The sequence below is a fragment of the Heterodontus francisci genome, chromosome 25 (genome assembly GCF_036365525.1).
Source record: "Heterodontus francisci isolate sHetFra1 chromosome 25, sHetFra1.hap1, whole genome shotgun sequence".
NCBI classification, from domain to species: Eukaryota; Metazoa; Chordata; class Chondrichthyes; order Heterodontiformes; family Heterodontidae; genus Heterodontus; species Heterodontus francisci.
Genome location: NC_090395.1, coordinates 42,586,978 through 42,604,374, shown reverse-complemented (window position 1 = coordinate 42,604,374; position 17,397 = coordinate 42,586,978). Strand labels below are relative to the sequence as shown.

Below are 17,397 nucleotides of genomic sequence, written 5' to 3'. Positions count from 1 at the left end.
ATCCTTTAGAATAGATTCTAGCATTTTTCCTGTGACTGATGTAAGGCTAACAGGCCTGTAATTCCCTGTTTTCTCTCTCCCTCTCTTCTTAAATAGTGGGGTGACATTTCAGACCTTCCAATCTACAGGAACCACTCCAGAATTTATAGAATTTTGGAAGATGATTGTCAATGCATCTACTATCTCCATAGCTACCTCTTTCAACCCTCTGGAATGGAGAATATCAGGTCCTGGCAACTTATTAACTTTCAGCCCCATTAATTTCTCCAATACAACCTTCTTACTAATATTAATTTCCTTCAATTCCTCATTCCCCCTAATCCCTTGGATCTCTATTTCTGGGAGATTTCTTGTATCTTCCTCAGTGAACACAGACACAAAATAATCATTTAGCTTCACTGCCATTTCTCTATTCCCCATTATAAATTCTCCTGACTCTACCTGTAATGGACCCACACTTGTCTTAGCCAAATGTTTCCTTTTTACGTACCTGTAGAAGCTTTTACAGTCCGTTTTTATATTTTTTGCTAGCTTACATTCATATTCTATTCTTTTTTTTAATCAGTTTCTTGGTCCTCCTTTGCTGTATTCTAAAATCTCCCAATCCTCAGGTTTACTACTATTTCTGGCAACTTTATAGGCCTTTTCTTTTAATCTTATACAAATCCTTAACTTCCTTTATTGTCCACGGTTGACTGCCTTTACCTTTAGGGCTTTTGTGTCTTGATTGAATGTATAGTTGCTGTAAACTATGTAATATTTCTTTAAAGACGATCCATTGCCTATGTACTGACATACCTTTTAATGTTTCTTCCCAATCCACCTCAGCCAATGTGCCCATCATACCTTCATAATTTCCTTTGTTCAAATTTAACAAATTTGGCTTCCAATTGAACTTCCTCACTTTCAAACATAATATATCATATTATGGTCACTCATCCCTAAAGGTCCTTTTACAACAAGATTATTAATTAGCCCATTCTCATTATATAAAACTGGATCTAAAATAGCCGGTTCTCTAGTCGGTTCCTCAACATACTGCTCTAGAAAACCATCCCCAACACACTCCAGAAACTCGTCCTCCACAGCATTAGTGCTCATTAGGTTTACCCAGTCTATATACAGTTTGAAGACACCCATGATTACTGTATTACCCATGCCACATGCACCTTCCTACATTATAACAGTGCCTACACTTCAAAAGTACTCTATTTGCTGTCTGGTAGACATGAATGTTGCCAAATAAATGCAAGTCTTTCTTTCTTTATGATTATATATTCACTTTCTCACATTTTAGTTTTCCATTCCTCACATTTCACAAATATTTGTGAATAAGACCCTAAGCTGGAGACCAGTTCAGCTCACTAATGTCCTTTAGGAGAAGAAATCTGCCGTCCTTACCCAGTCTGGCCTTCATGTGACTGTAGACCATCACCAATGTGGTTGGCTCTTAACTGTCCTCTGAAATGGCCTAGCAAGCCATTTTGTTGTAGGTGGCTCACAGCCACCTGCTCAAGGGCAGTAAGGGATGGGCAATAAATGCTGGCCTTGCCAGCAATGCTCATATCCCAAAGCGTTTAAGCATATTGTTATGAAAGTGATTCTGTTTTTTGTTAAAAATATTTTTTAAAGAATTTATAGTTAAACTGAATAAATGTTGGACCAGGTTTTTTTTAGAAAAAGGAAGCCATCAAGGGGGCACTGAAGGAACTGGTGGCAACAATGTTACCGGTTGTCACACGACTCAAGTTAAAGATAGAACAGAAACCATGGTGACAGGGGCAGAGAAGTGATAAGCATTCCCTTGACTGGACAAGCCCAGTAGCAGCAGAGCACCTAGGAGTGCAGAAAAACTCAAGTTTTATGGTTGTGTGTCAGTGTCCGTGTGTGTTTTACCTTCCGGAATGAAATAACATCAAGTCTGCTGCAGAAGAAGGAGAGAATTCCAAGGAAGAAGAGAAGACCATAACCCAGCTTCATTTTCCAGCAAAACCTGAAAGACCCTGAGAAACCCACTGTGTAAATTCATCTTGTTCCCTGTATTTGTAGAAAGCCTATTAAAAATAAATCTCAGCGCTGCCTGAAAATAACTGTTCTAAAGATTCTAGTGACCTGTCTACGTGTACTCGGAAGTTAGACTATCTGCCAGTTTTGGAACAACATATCTCATCTGCTGTTTTCTTCAAAAACTAGCAAGTAATCAACGCAAGCACTTTTTGTCTGTAACAGAGCTCTGATCCAAAAATCCCTTTTTATTTTTTCGGTTAACTGGTATACATATACATATACCCTGTGAGTGTGCATGAGTATGAGTTGCTAAGGTAAAAAAGGGGACTTTCAAATTTAATGTTGGGACTTTAAAAGTTTTAATCTGTGTGTTTATGTTTTACTTCATCACTAGTTAAGACTTGTTCTACAATAAACTGTTTATTTTGTTGTTCATTAATAAAACCTGGCTAGTGTGTTCAATTCCGGGAAAAATTGTGTATCTGATTACATTTTCCCACTTATTGAAACAGTCAAACATATGTGGTGTCCTGTGGAGTAGTGGGACTGAATTAACAGTGCACTCCTCCCGCCTCAGTCGTAACAATTTTTAAGAGTTTAAAGATACAATGTGATCTAAATATCCAAATCATGCACCAGAGATAAGAAGGAAGTTGGGGGAAAAAGTCTGACAAGGCCCATTCACAGGTTTGGGGATCGTGATGTGCGATTACCCTGTACTCAATGGAAGTGATGTAGGCAGCACAGAAACTTCCTGCTGCATGCTAATCACCATGATTGTGGTGTACAGCCCAGCACTCAACATGTTGCTGAGTGGCTGCATGCTCCACAGGGGGCCCAGGTTCATGTTAGCCAAGCATCAATTAAACCGAGCCTGCACTTCTTAAAGTCAGCCTTAAAGGGAGGTGCATTTTGGCTGCAGCATGTGCTGCATGTGGCTGAGAAAGACTTTCTGAGGAGGAAGAAACTAAAGCAATGGAGAAGCAGGCCAGAGAGAGGGTTGCTAGGTTGTCAACTGCATTCCTGGAGGCTGAGTGCAGTAGGTGGAAAGAGGAGTGAGGCCATCTTTTTGCAGGAGACCGGAAGTTCCTCCAGACATACCCTGCAAAGGCAGTGAGAGCAGATAGCCTTGGAGGTCAATGCCAGGAGTCTGGCCTCGAGGACCCAGCTGCAGTGTCAGAAAAAGTTCAATGACCTCACATAAGTGGTCAAAGTCAGTGAACGCATCTTCAAATGTCATCTTCGACCAACTGCAGCACTAGCCTCATACCAGTCTCAATGCTTCGCATCCCCATGACTCACCCATCTGCAATTTCTAGCAATCAGAACTCATACCTAACATTCATATGCTCTACCTCCTCCTTATGCACTTACCACTGCTGCAAGCCTGACGCCCACATCTCAGTTTCCACATACTTCCAGCTATTTATCCATGACAGAAACATCACCCAAACACATTGCAACACACTCACTAACAATCTTCCCCCCCCACCACCCCAACCCCTTGCAGGACAAGGTGGCACATTACAGGAGGCAGCAGCAAAGAACCAGCGGGGACCCTTGGAGGAGCTGATACTCGGCATTATTGGCACAGCTGTCACTGAAGCCGGGGCAAGCGACATTGCTGAAGCCAAAATGCACCTCCCTTAAAGGCTGGCTTTAAGAAATGAGGATGATGGTATGTTCCTGCCTAATGCACCTTCTGAAATCCCACTTCACGCTCATCCTGCAACCTGGTATGAAGTACAAGCTGCAGATGATGTAACCATGGACTTCTTGCTTTCCACCCACGCTGCCTTCCCTCATCCCAACCTTCCCATTATATATTTATGTTTTCAGATATCCGAGGCCTGCCACCTGGCTATCCAGTGGTGCCTGAAGATAAAGGCCCAGAGGAACAGCAGATCTCTGAGGAAGAGGCACCGTCACTTAACCTGACACCCCCAGCTCAAATATTGGCACCGCATGTAGCTTAGCAGGTAGTACAGAGGTGGGATCTGCATGTGGTGAGAAACAAGGCATGAATGGGCTGCAGCAAGGTCAGAGGAAAATGATAGTATGTGTAGCAGCTCACTGGAGGATGAGGTCGCAGAGCAGTTCTGCTGAAGAGCACTCAGATGAGGACTTTGATGGGGCAATCTAAAGAAAAAGACAGATGGGCATGCACATTGAAACACTTGGTGCATTGGCAGGCCTGCCAAAGAGTCTGTTATCACTGGCAAGGAGCCTGGAGGAGTCTGGCTCCAACTTTGTACAGGGCTTCACACAGAGTTTGGAGCCCATCCTTTCCATTGTAGAAGTGGTGGCAAACTGAATTCTAATGCAACGTCAGATGACCAATGTCACAGCTTCCACTGCAGCACAAGCAGAAGCCACCCAATGTCTAGGTGCTGCAATGGAAGCTCAGACTGAGGTCATAACATCGCTGTCTGCTGCCATGCAAGCCCAGCTTGGTGCCATGCAGGCTCAGACTGCTGTCATCATGGCTGCAGATACCAGTGCTCAAGAACCATGCAGGATCCCACAGCATTCCATTAACCTGTGCTCCAGCAGATTATTGTCCTTTCTCAGGATGACAGCATCCGTGCTCCCACCATTGTCGTTCCACCAATTCCCCTGTTGTTGCCTGTCAGCCAGCCAGCCAAGACTCCTGCAGCCCATGCCGAGACAGTGCAGTCTGAAGTGGGATCCTCAAGGCCGATTGTTGCTTGAGGTTATCCTGCAAGGCCATCTACAGTGTCCCCAGTGGAGTGGAGCCTTCCACCAACCAGCCACAGGGATAGCACTGTGTAGGAGCTCTAAGTCAGGCAAAGACACCAGCAAGACAGGCACTAAGGGAATTCCCAAGCATGAATAGTTGAGTTGTGTTTATATTATTGGAAATGTTGTTGAAAAAAGTTGGTATGGAATGTTTGTTTTATGGTGTCTTTTATTTCAGCATTTTGGCCAGGAAGATGCTGTGATGGTTTCTAACAGAGGGATGGAAAGGTGGGAAGTTGTGAAACAATGGCAATCAGGTCATTTTTCATGTCAATCTTTCAGGGAAATCAGAGTCTGATGAGGTGCTCACTGAGAGCCCATCCGGAGTGATGATGTGCCAGGTGGCTCCTCCGTTCCTCCTCCTCCTTTGCTTCCTCCTCTTCCCCTCCCCTCCTCCTCTTTTTCTTCCCCCTGAAGTGGTTGCCGAAGCCCTGGTGGCAAGGAATGCTCCCTCATGATGGCCAGTTTCTGTAGGATGCGGCAGAGCACCACAAACAAGGAGATTGCTCTAATAATAAAAGCAAAATACTGTGGATGCTGGAAATCTGAAATAAAAACAAGAAATGCTGTAACCACTCAGCAGGTCTGGCAGCATCTGTGGAAAGAGAAGCAGAGTTAACGTTTCGGGTCAGTGACCTTTCTTCGGAACTGACAAATATTAAAAATGTCACAGGTTATGAGCAAGTGAGGTGGGGGTGGGGCAAGAGATAACAAAGGAGAAGGTGTAGATTGGACAAGGCCACATAGCTGACCAAAAGGTCATGGAGCAAAGGCAAATGGCGTGTTGAAAGACAAAGCATTAGCACAGAAAAGGTGTTAACGGACTGAATATCGAACAGCAGCAAGTGCAAACATGAAAAAAAACAATGGGTAAGCAAACTGAACAAACTAAGATGAAATGAAATAAATGCAAAAAAAAAAGGGTTGTAAAAAATGTAACAAAGAAAAAACAACTAAAAACGAAAGTAAAATGAGGTGCTGTCATGCTCTGAAATGATTGAACTCAATGTTCAGTCCGGCAGGCTGTAGTGTGCCTAATCGGTAGATTGCTCTGTTGAGTGCTAGAGGGCGCCTGCTGAGTGGTCCAGACAGTGGAATTGTTGCTTCAGGACACCCAGGGTCTGCTCCACGATGCTCCTGGTTGCAGCACACTTGCCATTATAGGAGCACTGTCCATGCATGATCGGGTGGTGGAGGGAATTCATCAGCCATGTGCAGAGAGGGTAGCCCTCGTCACTGCTAAGCCATCCCCTGGTTCTATGTTGTGTCTCAAAGATGGTTGGAATGACTGACAGGCGCAGGATGAAAGCATTTTGACTGCCGCCAGGATAGCAGGCATTCATCAGCATTATGTTCTGGCCATGGTTGCACACCAACTACACGTTCAGGGAGTGGAACCCTTTATGATTGTGGAATATCTCCCCATTGAGATGCGACACCTATAAGGCCACATGCATGCAGTCAATGGCTCCCTGCGTCATGAGGAAACTCATTACTCTGGCAAAGCCACATGCCTGCTCCACCTGTTTCTCTCTGTTTAGAAAGATGACAATGAAGTCCCCTTTTCTTGCATACAGGGCTTTGGTGACCTCCCTGATGAGCGATTGACGGTGAACTGAAAGATGGTGATGATATTGCCAGCTCTAGCATGGTAAAATCTGCCAGCATAGAAACTGAGGGGTCACATTGACCTAGACGGCCACTGACAGCACTGTCCTCGCCCTATTCTGTGATTATAGGTCCAGTCCAAGGAGATGGAGCAATTCTGTGACCATCTCCTTGGTGAAGTGTAGCTGCCGCAGACACTGCTCCTGGCTGAGGTGGAGGTAGAGGTTCTCTCTGAAGACCCTAGGTGGGCAAGGCCTCCAACTGAGATCCCTACTCCTCCTCCCTCTGCAAAAGCTTCTCCTCTCTACAGCCTCTGCTCCATCTCCCTGTGATGATGTAACAGAAGAGGAACTGCAACTATAACCCCCATGACTAGGTACAGGCAGCAAACTCAGAGGCCTTTCAAATCACTACTTCCAAAATTTCAGCATCATTCCCTCCTGACTGCAACAATTTCTGCCATTCCTCAACTAAACTGAATTTCCACTTACTTTGCACCAGAAAAGAGACAGTCAAAAGCATTTCAGCTGAAAGTTGAATGGCAGCACCTTTCAACAGCTGAATCACACCCGCTCTAGGGCCCTTCAAAATATTGTGCTTGGTACAGGTTGTACTCGTGGTCATTGGGAGCAGACCTCCAGCCATTATTTTTCATTACCCGATCCCTGTAGTGCTACAGAACCAAATTTTGAAGCCTGAGGGTGAAATATTATGTTGGGAGGGAGGCCCCACCCACTGGCCAAAAAGTTGGGGGCAAGCCCGCCTCCATCAGGCCTAGCGGGCTACGCCAGGATTTTACACTCCCCCGGCCCTTAATTGGCCTTGTGCGGGACATCCTCCTCTCTGAGGGTGTAAACTTCTGGCCTTCGTCTCACTCTATCTCCCTATATTTCAATGTAAACAACATATCACCTGACCCTCATTCACTAATAAACATCAGCAAAAAAATCTACCAATCAGAAAACAATCATAAAGTTGCTCTCTAATGCCAAATACAATCTGACTGCTTAAAGGAACAATAATCAGAATCATTCCCCAGTACACTTCTATTAAAGCTAATAAACACTGAGACAGAAAACAATTTTCTTAGTAAAAGACTATAGTTATTGAAATACAAGAAAAAAAAATAACCCTATCAAAAAGGCTAATGAATTTGGGCACTTTGGAACTCAAACATCATAAAAACACCTGAAAAAATACACAATCTGAATGAAATTTCTGCTAGTGTCTACAACGTCTAAAGAAAAATGTTTTTAAATATAAAAATGTTATCATCCCAATAAAAAAAACATGGAAGTTTGTGATAAGGGCAAATATAACACACGCCACAATGCCAACTTCTCAGCCTGCTTTCCAATTTTTGTAAAAGGGGGAATTTCAGAGCAGGTATTTTCCAGGAACAATGGTTGCCTGAAAACTCCCCAAATAGCTGGTAATTCTTCTTTCAGTCTAACTTGCTATGGGCAATAAATGTTGTCCTAGCCAGCGACGCCCATATCCCATGAAGGAATAACAAAAAGAGGAATATGTTCAGAGCTGTTATACTGCCATCAAGAGGCAACATTTCTCACTCAACCACAAAAATATTAACCTATGATCTTGAACAACATAAAATGAAACCATCAAAGATTTCAAGTATTAGCTCAGCAGTTCCCTCTCTTTGAAAGCCCTTCATCGCAATAGGAATGACCATTAGGGGAGAAATCATCAATCATTTCTGTAGAATAGAGGCCCAGGCTTCAAGTATCCCTCTTTGCTTAATACACAAGACCCACAAGCACTGTACTGCTAGGTTTCCTTCTCAATTGTCACATAGTGCCAGTTAACATTTGATTCATTTTTAGTTTCACATTTAAGAACTTTTGGAATAAAATTACTTTATTTGTAAAGCTGTGCAAAAGGTACATAAATATTACATAATTATTGTTCCAATTAACTGTTAAAATAGTTTATTACAGTCATTTACTTAAAAATGAACATGCTTATGAGCCCTGCTTCTTAGACGCTTGATCAAGAACATTAATGTCACATATTCACCATGCTGTACTTTCATTTTATGGTTCAAAGAGAATTAGAAACCAGGATTTCCACCTCTGCATTGATGCTTTGAAACTTGGAAAATTTTCTGTAACCCTTCATATGTCTGGAGTCTGCACCTGGAGTCTGCAATGACTTTCTACAACAATGTGGCTCATTTGAAAGGGCACAGTTATAAAGAGTGTGCAGGGACAGAGGGAATTGGGGATGCATCTGCATCAATCTTTGAAGGCACCAGGATCTATTGAGAGAGTAGTAGTAGTTAGCAAAGCATATGAGATCTTGGGCTCCATAAATAGAGGTATTGAGTACAAAGCAGGGAAGTTATGCTGCACCTTTAAAAAGCTTTGGTTAGTCCACAACTGGGAATATTTCGTCCAGTTCTGGTGACCACACTTTAGAAAGAATGTGAGGGTGCATAGGTGATTGACCAGAACGGTTCCAGGGTTGAGGGATTTTAGCAACAAGGTTAGGTTGGAAAAGCTGGGATTGTTCTTCTTGAAGCAATGGAGATTGAGGGGAGATTTAATAGAGGTGTGCAGATTATGACAGGTTTAGATAGGATAGGCAAAGAAAATCTGTTCACATTAGCTGATGCTGCAAAGACGAGGAGACACAAACTTAAGGCTTTGGGCAAGAGATGCAGAGGGGATGTGAGGAAGAACTTTTTTATGCAGCGAGTGGTAGTGACCTGGAACTCATTGCCTATGAGGGTGGTGGAGGCAGAGACAATAAATGATTTCAAAAGAAAATTGAATGGGCACATGAATGAAATACATTTGCAGGGCTACGGGGAAAAAACAGGGGAATGGGACTGATGGATTGCTTTAGGAGAGCCGGCATAGACTCGATAGGCCGAATGGCCTCCTTCTGTGCCATTATGACTCTATGTCATTGTGCGATAAGCAATGTGAGATTGTTGGCATTCACCAAAGCTGCAGTACATAATGGTGGTTGAAACAAGATTTTGCTTGAAACATCTAATTGAGTCTTTGAAGGATATAACAGAATATAACCAAAGGATAATTCAAATTTAATATCTTGATACTTCAGCACATTTTTTGACATAGGAGGTTATTTGTTCAGGGGAAAAGGCACAGGATAAGGGAAAGCTTTTGATGTGATTAAAAGATTGAGTCAGAGAATGAAAAGGGTAATTGTGAACAAAACTGCATTAACATGGAAAGAAGTCTCATCTTCAAAACTCTCAATAACCTCACTTTATCCTACCAGCTCCAGCCCTAAAACCCTTCAAGAACTCAGCATTCTTCCAACTCTGGTCTATTGTGTATTCCACACTCCCTTCTCCCCACCCTTGGGGGCCATGCCTTCAACTATCCAGACCGTAAGCTCTGAAATTCTTCCCTAAACTTTTCCGTCTCTCCACTTCTCTCTTCTCCTATAAAACACTCCTTAAAACTATGCCTTTGAGCAAGCATTTAGTTACCTGTTCTAATATCCCTTCTTTGGCTTGTATCAATTCTTGTCTGATTATACTGCTGTGAAGTGGCTCGGGATGTTATACTATTCTGAAGGCATTATATAAAAGCTGTTATTGTTATACCATAGAGATCAGTTTTGGGGCTGTTTCAATATATATTAATGACTTGGAGGAAGTAATGGTATCAAAGCTCTCCAAGTAGGCTAACGATACCAAATTGGGAATACTATAAATGAGAGAAAGCAAGTAGAACTATTATAGAAGGATCTGGAAAGTTTGCAGTCTGGATCAGAAACTGGGACATGGCATTTCACAATGAGCGATATAAAATTATCAAGCTATGGAAGTGAAACCTGGAGGCATGCTTTCTTGTGAAATTATGCCTGTAAAATGCTGTATTCTGCTTCATTTTAAACTTCAGATGTGATAGACCTTTAATCTAAAACATTATAGAAATAATACATTTCATTGGATTTATCAATATTCAATAAAGCAACCAGACCATGATCTATCCAAAGGTTAGCTCAAAAATCACTCTTCAGAGAGGTGTAATCAAAAAAACTGGTCATTGTCAAAAAAAGAGATATTAAGAGGAATGACCCAAAGCTTGGTCAATGAACTCAGTTTTAAGGTCTTAAAAGATGCAGGGATTTAAACACGAGGATTGAATTTTAAATTTGAGGCATTGATAGACCAGAGGTCAGGGAGCACAGGGATGATGAACAATCAGGATAGGATACGGACAGCAGAGCTTTGGATGAATTGAGGTTTATCAAGGGTGGAGTTCATAAGCTTTGTCAGGAGAACATTGGAATAATCAAGGCCACATGTAATAAAAGCATATAATGAGGATTTCAGTAGTAGATGGGATGAGGTAGCATGCAGTTAGGCAATATTACAGAGGTGGAAGTAGGTAGTCATTATGGTGGAGAGGATAGGATCGAAAGCTTAGCTCAAGGTAGAACAGTTAAGCCAGAAACAATGGCTGGTGGGAGATGGAATTGACATGAGATAGAGTTTTTGGTTGGTACCAGTGTTCAGCTGGGTAAAATTGCGGCTCATCCAACACTGCATACAAGACAAACAGTCTAACCAGACACAGACGATGAAGGAGCCGAGATAGTTGGTGGAGAGGTAGAGCAGGGTATTACCAATGTAAATGTGGAAGCTGACTCCTGTCTGCAGATGCATGTAGATGAGGGCATTTTAGGAAGGGGATGAGGCCAAGGATGGAGGATAGAGGACTGTTGCATTGACTGTGCGGGGGTGGGAAACAAAGTCATTGCAACAGATGGTCTGGCTTCACTTAGAGAGGGAAGTGAAGTGAGGGCAGGGGTTTCAGGGCAAGGGTGTCCTTTGAGTAAAATTGACTTAATGGGCAAGGGTGTCCTTTGATTAAAATTGACTTAATGGGCAAGGGAAAAGTGGAGCAGAAACAAAGGTGGACAAATGGATGGATATTACCTTGATGACAAAAAGTCCATTCATTTTTACAGAACCACAGAATAATACAGTGCAGAAGAGGCCCTTCGGCCCATCAAGTCTGCACCGATGCATTAAAGACACCTGACCTGTCCACCTAATCCCATTTGCCAGCACTTGGCCCATAGCCTTGAATGTTATGATGTGCCAAGTGCTCATCCAGGTACTTTTTAAAGGATGTGAGGCAACCCACCTCCACCACCCTCCCAGGCAGTGCATTCCAGACCATCACCACCCTCTGGGTAAAAAAGTTCTTCCTCAAAACCCCCTTAAACCTTCTGCCCCTCACCTTAAACTTGTGTCCCCTCGTAACAGACCCGTCAACTAATGGGAACAACTGTTCCCTATCCACCCTGTCCATGCCCCTCATAATCATGTACACCTCGATCAGGTGACCCCTCAGTCTTCTCTGCTCCAGCGAAAACAACCCAAGCCTATCCAACCTCTCTTCGTAGCTTAAATGTTCTATCCCAGGCACCATCCTGGTGAATCGCCTCTGCACCCCCTCCAGTGCAATCACATCTGTCCTATAATATGGCGACCAGAATTGCACACAGTACTGCAGCTGTGGCCTTACAACTCCAACATGACCTCCTTGCTTTTGTAATCTATGCCTCGATTGATAAAGGCAAGTGTCCCATATGCCTTATTCACCACCCTATTAACCTGCCCTTCTGCCTTTAGAAATCTATGGACAAACACGCAAAGGTCCCTTTGTTCCTCGGAACTTCCCAGTGTCAGGCCATTCATTGAATACTTCCGTGTCACATTACTCCTTCCAAAGTGTATCACCTCACACTTTTAAGGGTTAAATTCCATCTGCCACTTTTCTGCTCATTTGACCATCCCGTCTATATCTTCCTGTAACCCAAGACACTCAACCTCACTATTAACCACTCGGCCAATCTTTGCGTCATCCGCGAACTTATTGACCCTACCCCCCACATAGTCATCTATGTCGTTTATATAAATGACAAACAATAGGGGACCCAGCACAGATCCCTGTGGTACGCCACTGGACACTGGCTTCCAGTCACTAAAACAGCCGTCTGTCATCTGTCTGTCATCACTCTGTCTCCTACAGCTAAGCCAATTTTGAATCCACCTGATCAAGTCACCCTGTATCCCATGTGCATTTGCTTTCTTGATAAGTCTTCCATGTGGGACCTTGTCTAAGGCTTTGCTGAAATCCATGTAAACTACATCAACTGCACTACCCTCATCTGCACACCTGATCACATGCTCAAAAAATTCAATCAAATTTGTTAGGCACGACCTCCCTCTGACAAAGCCATGCTGACTATTCCTAATCAAATGTTGCCTCTCCAAGTGAAGATAGATTCTCTCCTTCAGAATTTTCTCCAATAGTTTCCCTACCACTGACATGAGGCTCACTGGTCTGTAGTTCCCTGGCTTATCTCTACAACCTTTGTTAAATAGAGGGACTATATTAGCTGTTCTCCAGTCCTCTGGCACCTCCCCCGTGGCCAGAGAGGAATTAAAAATTTGGGTCAGAGCCCCTGCAATCTCCACCCTCGCCTCCCACAGCATCCTGGGACACAAATCGTCCGGACCTGGAGATTTGTCCACTTTTAAGCCTGCCAAAACCTCCAATACCTTGTCACTCCCTATGACAATTTGCTCAAGAACCTCACAGTCTCTCTCTCTCTGAGTTCCATATCTACATCCTCATTCTCTTGGGTGAAGACAGATGTGACGTATTCGTTCAACACCCTACCAATGTCCTCTGGCTCCACCCACAGATTTCCCCCTTGGTCCCTAATGGGTCCTACTCTTTCCCTGGTTATCCTCTTCCCATTGATATACTTATAGAATATCTTGCGATTTTCCCTACTTTTACTTAAGAGTTGCTTTGAAAGGTGAGGATGGAGGAAGCAGGGGAGAGGGGATTTCAGCAGATAGTTGATAACGGAGAAAGGAAGTGGGAGGTTATCTTTGCTTTCCAGAATGACCCGAGAATAGTGGTCAGTTTTGGCAGAGAAGAACAAGGCTTGCTAGAGTTTGACATAATCTTGCCAAATCTGTGAAGGATGGCTATGCCAGATGTGTACAAATTCATGCAGGTCTGCACTCATTGAGCTTGAGGAAGAGAAGATGGAAGCTATTGCAGGGAAAATGGCTGAGATGGAAGATATTGAAGATTTTGCTGGAGATAAGGTCATTAAAGCTGGAAGGGGAGGCAGTGATTGGGCAAACTGACAGCTGCAGAGATAGAGGGATAAAAACTTTGCAGTTGGAAGTGTAAAAATGCATTTGAGAGTAGGCTTTTTGCATGGACAGATACAGAAGGATGTGGAGTTGGAACAGAGTATGGGGATGTGGTGGGTGTGAAGATACAAGGAAGTGGCCACAGAGGGCCTTGTCAGTGAATGGGAATAACATTACCTTGCACTGAAAAGAGTGGATTTTGAATGTTTCCCTTGAGGAATCATAAAGCCTTTAAAGCTCAGCAAGTTTTAATAGTGTGGTCAAATTGTTTTTCTGTTAGCAAATAGTTCTGCTGTGATTGGGGGATGACACTTGGGTACAGCTGTATCAGCACTGTGTACCACAAATAGTACTGGACAACATTCCAGTTTGATGAGACTCTAGCAAAAACTAGGACAATCTAATTGTATTACCCCTCTATACAGAGTCAACATAGCTACATACATATTTAGATCACATATTTTTATCATGTTAATTAGTTACCAAGCATGTGTTATAATCAGATGAGACGCTCCGCAAAACAATCCCTGTCTCATTCATTGAGCTGACTGTAGCTTGTATGTATGCTCATTGCTCATGTATCATCAGGTCAGTCCGCTTAAATGATATCTCGGGCTCCTCATGATGGATCCTCTTTGTAGCACATTGTATGATATATGATATATGTATTTATCTACTGTCAGTTTGAATCTGATTAAGAAAAATGAAAACTTTGAAAAATCTGTTGTTTAGTGGGGTTTCTCCTGCCAATTTTTTTTTGGTAATGTTAATCCATTTTGGACTCACACCAACTGTTTATAAAATTATTAACAGGAAAAGAATTTGCTGTATATGCAAGGTGTCATGTGAATCTCATTTAATTTTCTCACTATCCCAATGGTAGATTGGGAATCAAGCAGTTACTGTTCTGGACATATTTATCCTTAGAGATGTAATATAATGTGGAAAAGTTCATAATTGATATTCTTGCAGTTCACAAAGAACTAAAATAAAAGCAAAATACTGCAGATACTGGAAATCTGAGATAAAAATAAGAAATGTTGGAAATACTCAGCAGGTCTGGCAGCATCTGTGGTGAGAGAAGCAGAGTTAACGTTTCAGGTCAGTGACCCTTCATCAGAATTGGCAAAGGCTAGAAATGTAATAGGTTTTAGGCAAATAAAGCGGGGGTGGGGCAAGAGATAACAAAAATAAAGGTGTTGATAGTACTGGGTCACTAAGAATAACTGACCAGAAGGTCTTGGAACAAAGGCAAATGGTATGTTAATGGTGTACTGAAAGACAAAGTGTCAGTGCAGAGAGGATGTTAATGGACAGAAAAATGAACCGCCCTAGCCCAAAGCACACACATGAAAAAAAACATGGTAAGAAAAATGAATGATGAAACAAACTAAAATAAAACAAAAAGAAAAATGAAAAAAGAAAACATAAAATAAACAAACAAAAAATAACTAAAAATTTAAAGGGGGGCCCGTCATGCTCTGAAATTATTGAACTCATTGTTCAGTCCAACAAGCTGTAGCGGGCCTAAACGGTAAATGAGGTGCTGTTCCTCGAGCTTGCGTTGATGTTCACTGGAACACAGCAGCAAGTCCAGAACAAATATGTGGGCATGAGAGCAGGGGGGTGTGTTGAAATGGCTAGCAACCGGAAGCTCAGGGTCATGCTTTCGGACTGAGCGGAGGTGTTCCCCAAAGCGGTCACCCAATCTGCGTTTGGTCTCCCCAATGTAAAGGAGACCACATTGTGAGCAGCGAATACAGTATACTAAATTGAAAGAAGTGCAAGTAAATCACTGCTTCGCCTGAAAGGAGTGTTTGGGGCCTTGGATAGTGGGGATTGAGGAGGTAAAAGTGCAGGTGTTACACCTCCTGCGATTGCATGGGAATGTGCCATGGGAAGGGGACGAGGTGTTGGGGGTAATGGAGGAGTGGACCAGGATGTCACGGAGGGAATGATCCCTTTGGAATGCTTACAGGGGAGGGGAGGGGAGAGGAAGATACGTTTGGTAGTGGCATCACGCTGGATGTGGCGGAAATGGTGGAGGATGTTCCTTTCGATGTGGAGGCTGGTGGGGTGGAAAGTGAGGACAAGGAGAATCCTGTTGTGGTTCTGGGAAGGAGGGGAAGGGGTGAGGGTAGAGGCGCAAGAAATGGGCCGGACACGGTTGAGGGCCCTGTCACTTCTTTGTGACCCTCTGTCCCATCAACACCTTTACTTTTGTTATCTCTTGCCCCACCCCCACTTTATTTGCTTAAAACCTATCACATTTCTAACCTTTGCCAGTTCTGATGAAGGGTCACCGACCTGAAACGTTAACTTTGCTTCTCTCTCCACAGATGCTGCCAGACCTGCTGAGTATTTCCAGCATTTCTTGTTTTTATCACAAAGAATTAATTTTGGAAATAGTTTGATCAAATATATATTTTTAAATTTACATTTAAAAATGAGAGTTTTTTAAATATATTTTGTAACAATCCTGGATTGCAATTATTGTTAGCTGTTTAAGCTTCATTTTATGTCTTATTATAAAGTAAAATAGATTCATCTTAAAACACGAGTATGCAAATTAATGACATTTTCCTACATATTTGAACACAACCAGAATGTTTCTTTCTCCTGAATATCAAAGATTTTAGTTACAGGAAATAGATTCAATAATATACTTTGATGTATTTGAAGTTCAAGCCCTAAATATAGATATTATCACACCACATAGGAAAACATTACTGGGAAAATGCATTGTTTGCAGAAATAATCTAGTAATTACCTTGTGGAGACACAATCGTGCTCTCCTTCTGCCGTGTGAAGTCCAGTTAAGGTCTCGTCCCCTACATTTCCATTGCAGTTACTCTTTAACCTGGAAGAGCATATTTCAATGTATAAAATTATCCAAACAAGCATAATTTGCTGAAGTTAAATTCAAACTTGCTACACACCTCAGTTTAAATGTTTTCCTCATCTCTTAGTTTGCTCTGCTTTTTTAGCCACCAATAAGCATGTGCATTTACATATGTAAGGGTAGAATGGTGAATGCCAGTAACAGGTTGACTGCCCAAAACTACATACAGGTTTAACAGGGGCTGATCCATTTTCCTACAGAGGGGGTACAGCATGATTCCACAAACAGCGGGTAACGTGGTAATTTCTTCAATGACACATAGCATAGCGTTTCATCACTTTGTCTTTGACAATAGTTACAAAAGCTAATTCTGGAATTGATTGAGAAAAATGCAATACTTCAAACTAGTTACCAGGATGGTTGTCTTACCTATTGGAACAGTCTGTAATCGCAGCAATCTCGTATGCAAATGAACAGGTGCCTGTTCCAAAATTCTGGTGAATGCCTTTTGTAAACTAATAAATATCAAGCAAATAAATGCAGAATCATCTGTTGACAGATGAACGGATACAATATATAGTTGTTACCACTTGTCTATATTCATTGCAGGTTGCATTCTACCTGTGATGTGACCAAATTTTAATTTGGCTGCATAACTGAATCCTTTATATAATTGTGTATTTCTTACTGTTCATTGCAACTTTGCCAAGGACTATTCTTTCTTTAAAAAGTAAATCTTCATTGGCGAGTGTCAATCCAGTCTGTTAATGGCCATAGTGCAGAGTTGTTAGAAATGAGCTAAAATGGAGAGACAGATTACAGATTCATTTAAATACCATGGATCAGTTTGAGATTCAGCAAAATAGGTTCTGTTGTTAAAACAAAATGAATGAGTCTCACACTAAATGAATAAAGAGGAAATATGAGACTTGCCAATATCCATTAGCTCCAGATTAAAAATGAAAAAAGCCTTAGCAGTAATAAACACTTC

At 42.3% G+C, this 17,397-nt stretch overlaps 1 protein-coding gene across 4 annotated transcripts in view; it reads right to left on the bottom strand.

Moving 5' to 3' along the window:
- LOC137383847 (ladinin-1-like) overlaps positions 1–16,591 on the bottom strand; it is a 143,117-nt gene extending 126,526 nt beyond the window's left edge. For all 4 annotated transcript variants that reach the window (XM_068057147.1, XM_068057149.1, XM_068057148.1 and 1 more), the window contains exons 1-2: positions 16,504–16,591; positions 16,335–16,424 (exon numbers count right to left, since the gene is read on the bottom strand). In XM_068057147.1, coding sequence (XP_067913248.1) covers positions 16,335–16,424; positions 16,504–16,526 — 113 coding nt within the window. In that variant the 5' untranslated portion in view covers positions 16,527–16,591. The remainder of the gene's footprint in view (positions 1–16,334; positions 16,425–16,503) is intronic.
- Positions 16,592–17,397: the final 806 nt, after the last annotated feature.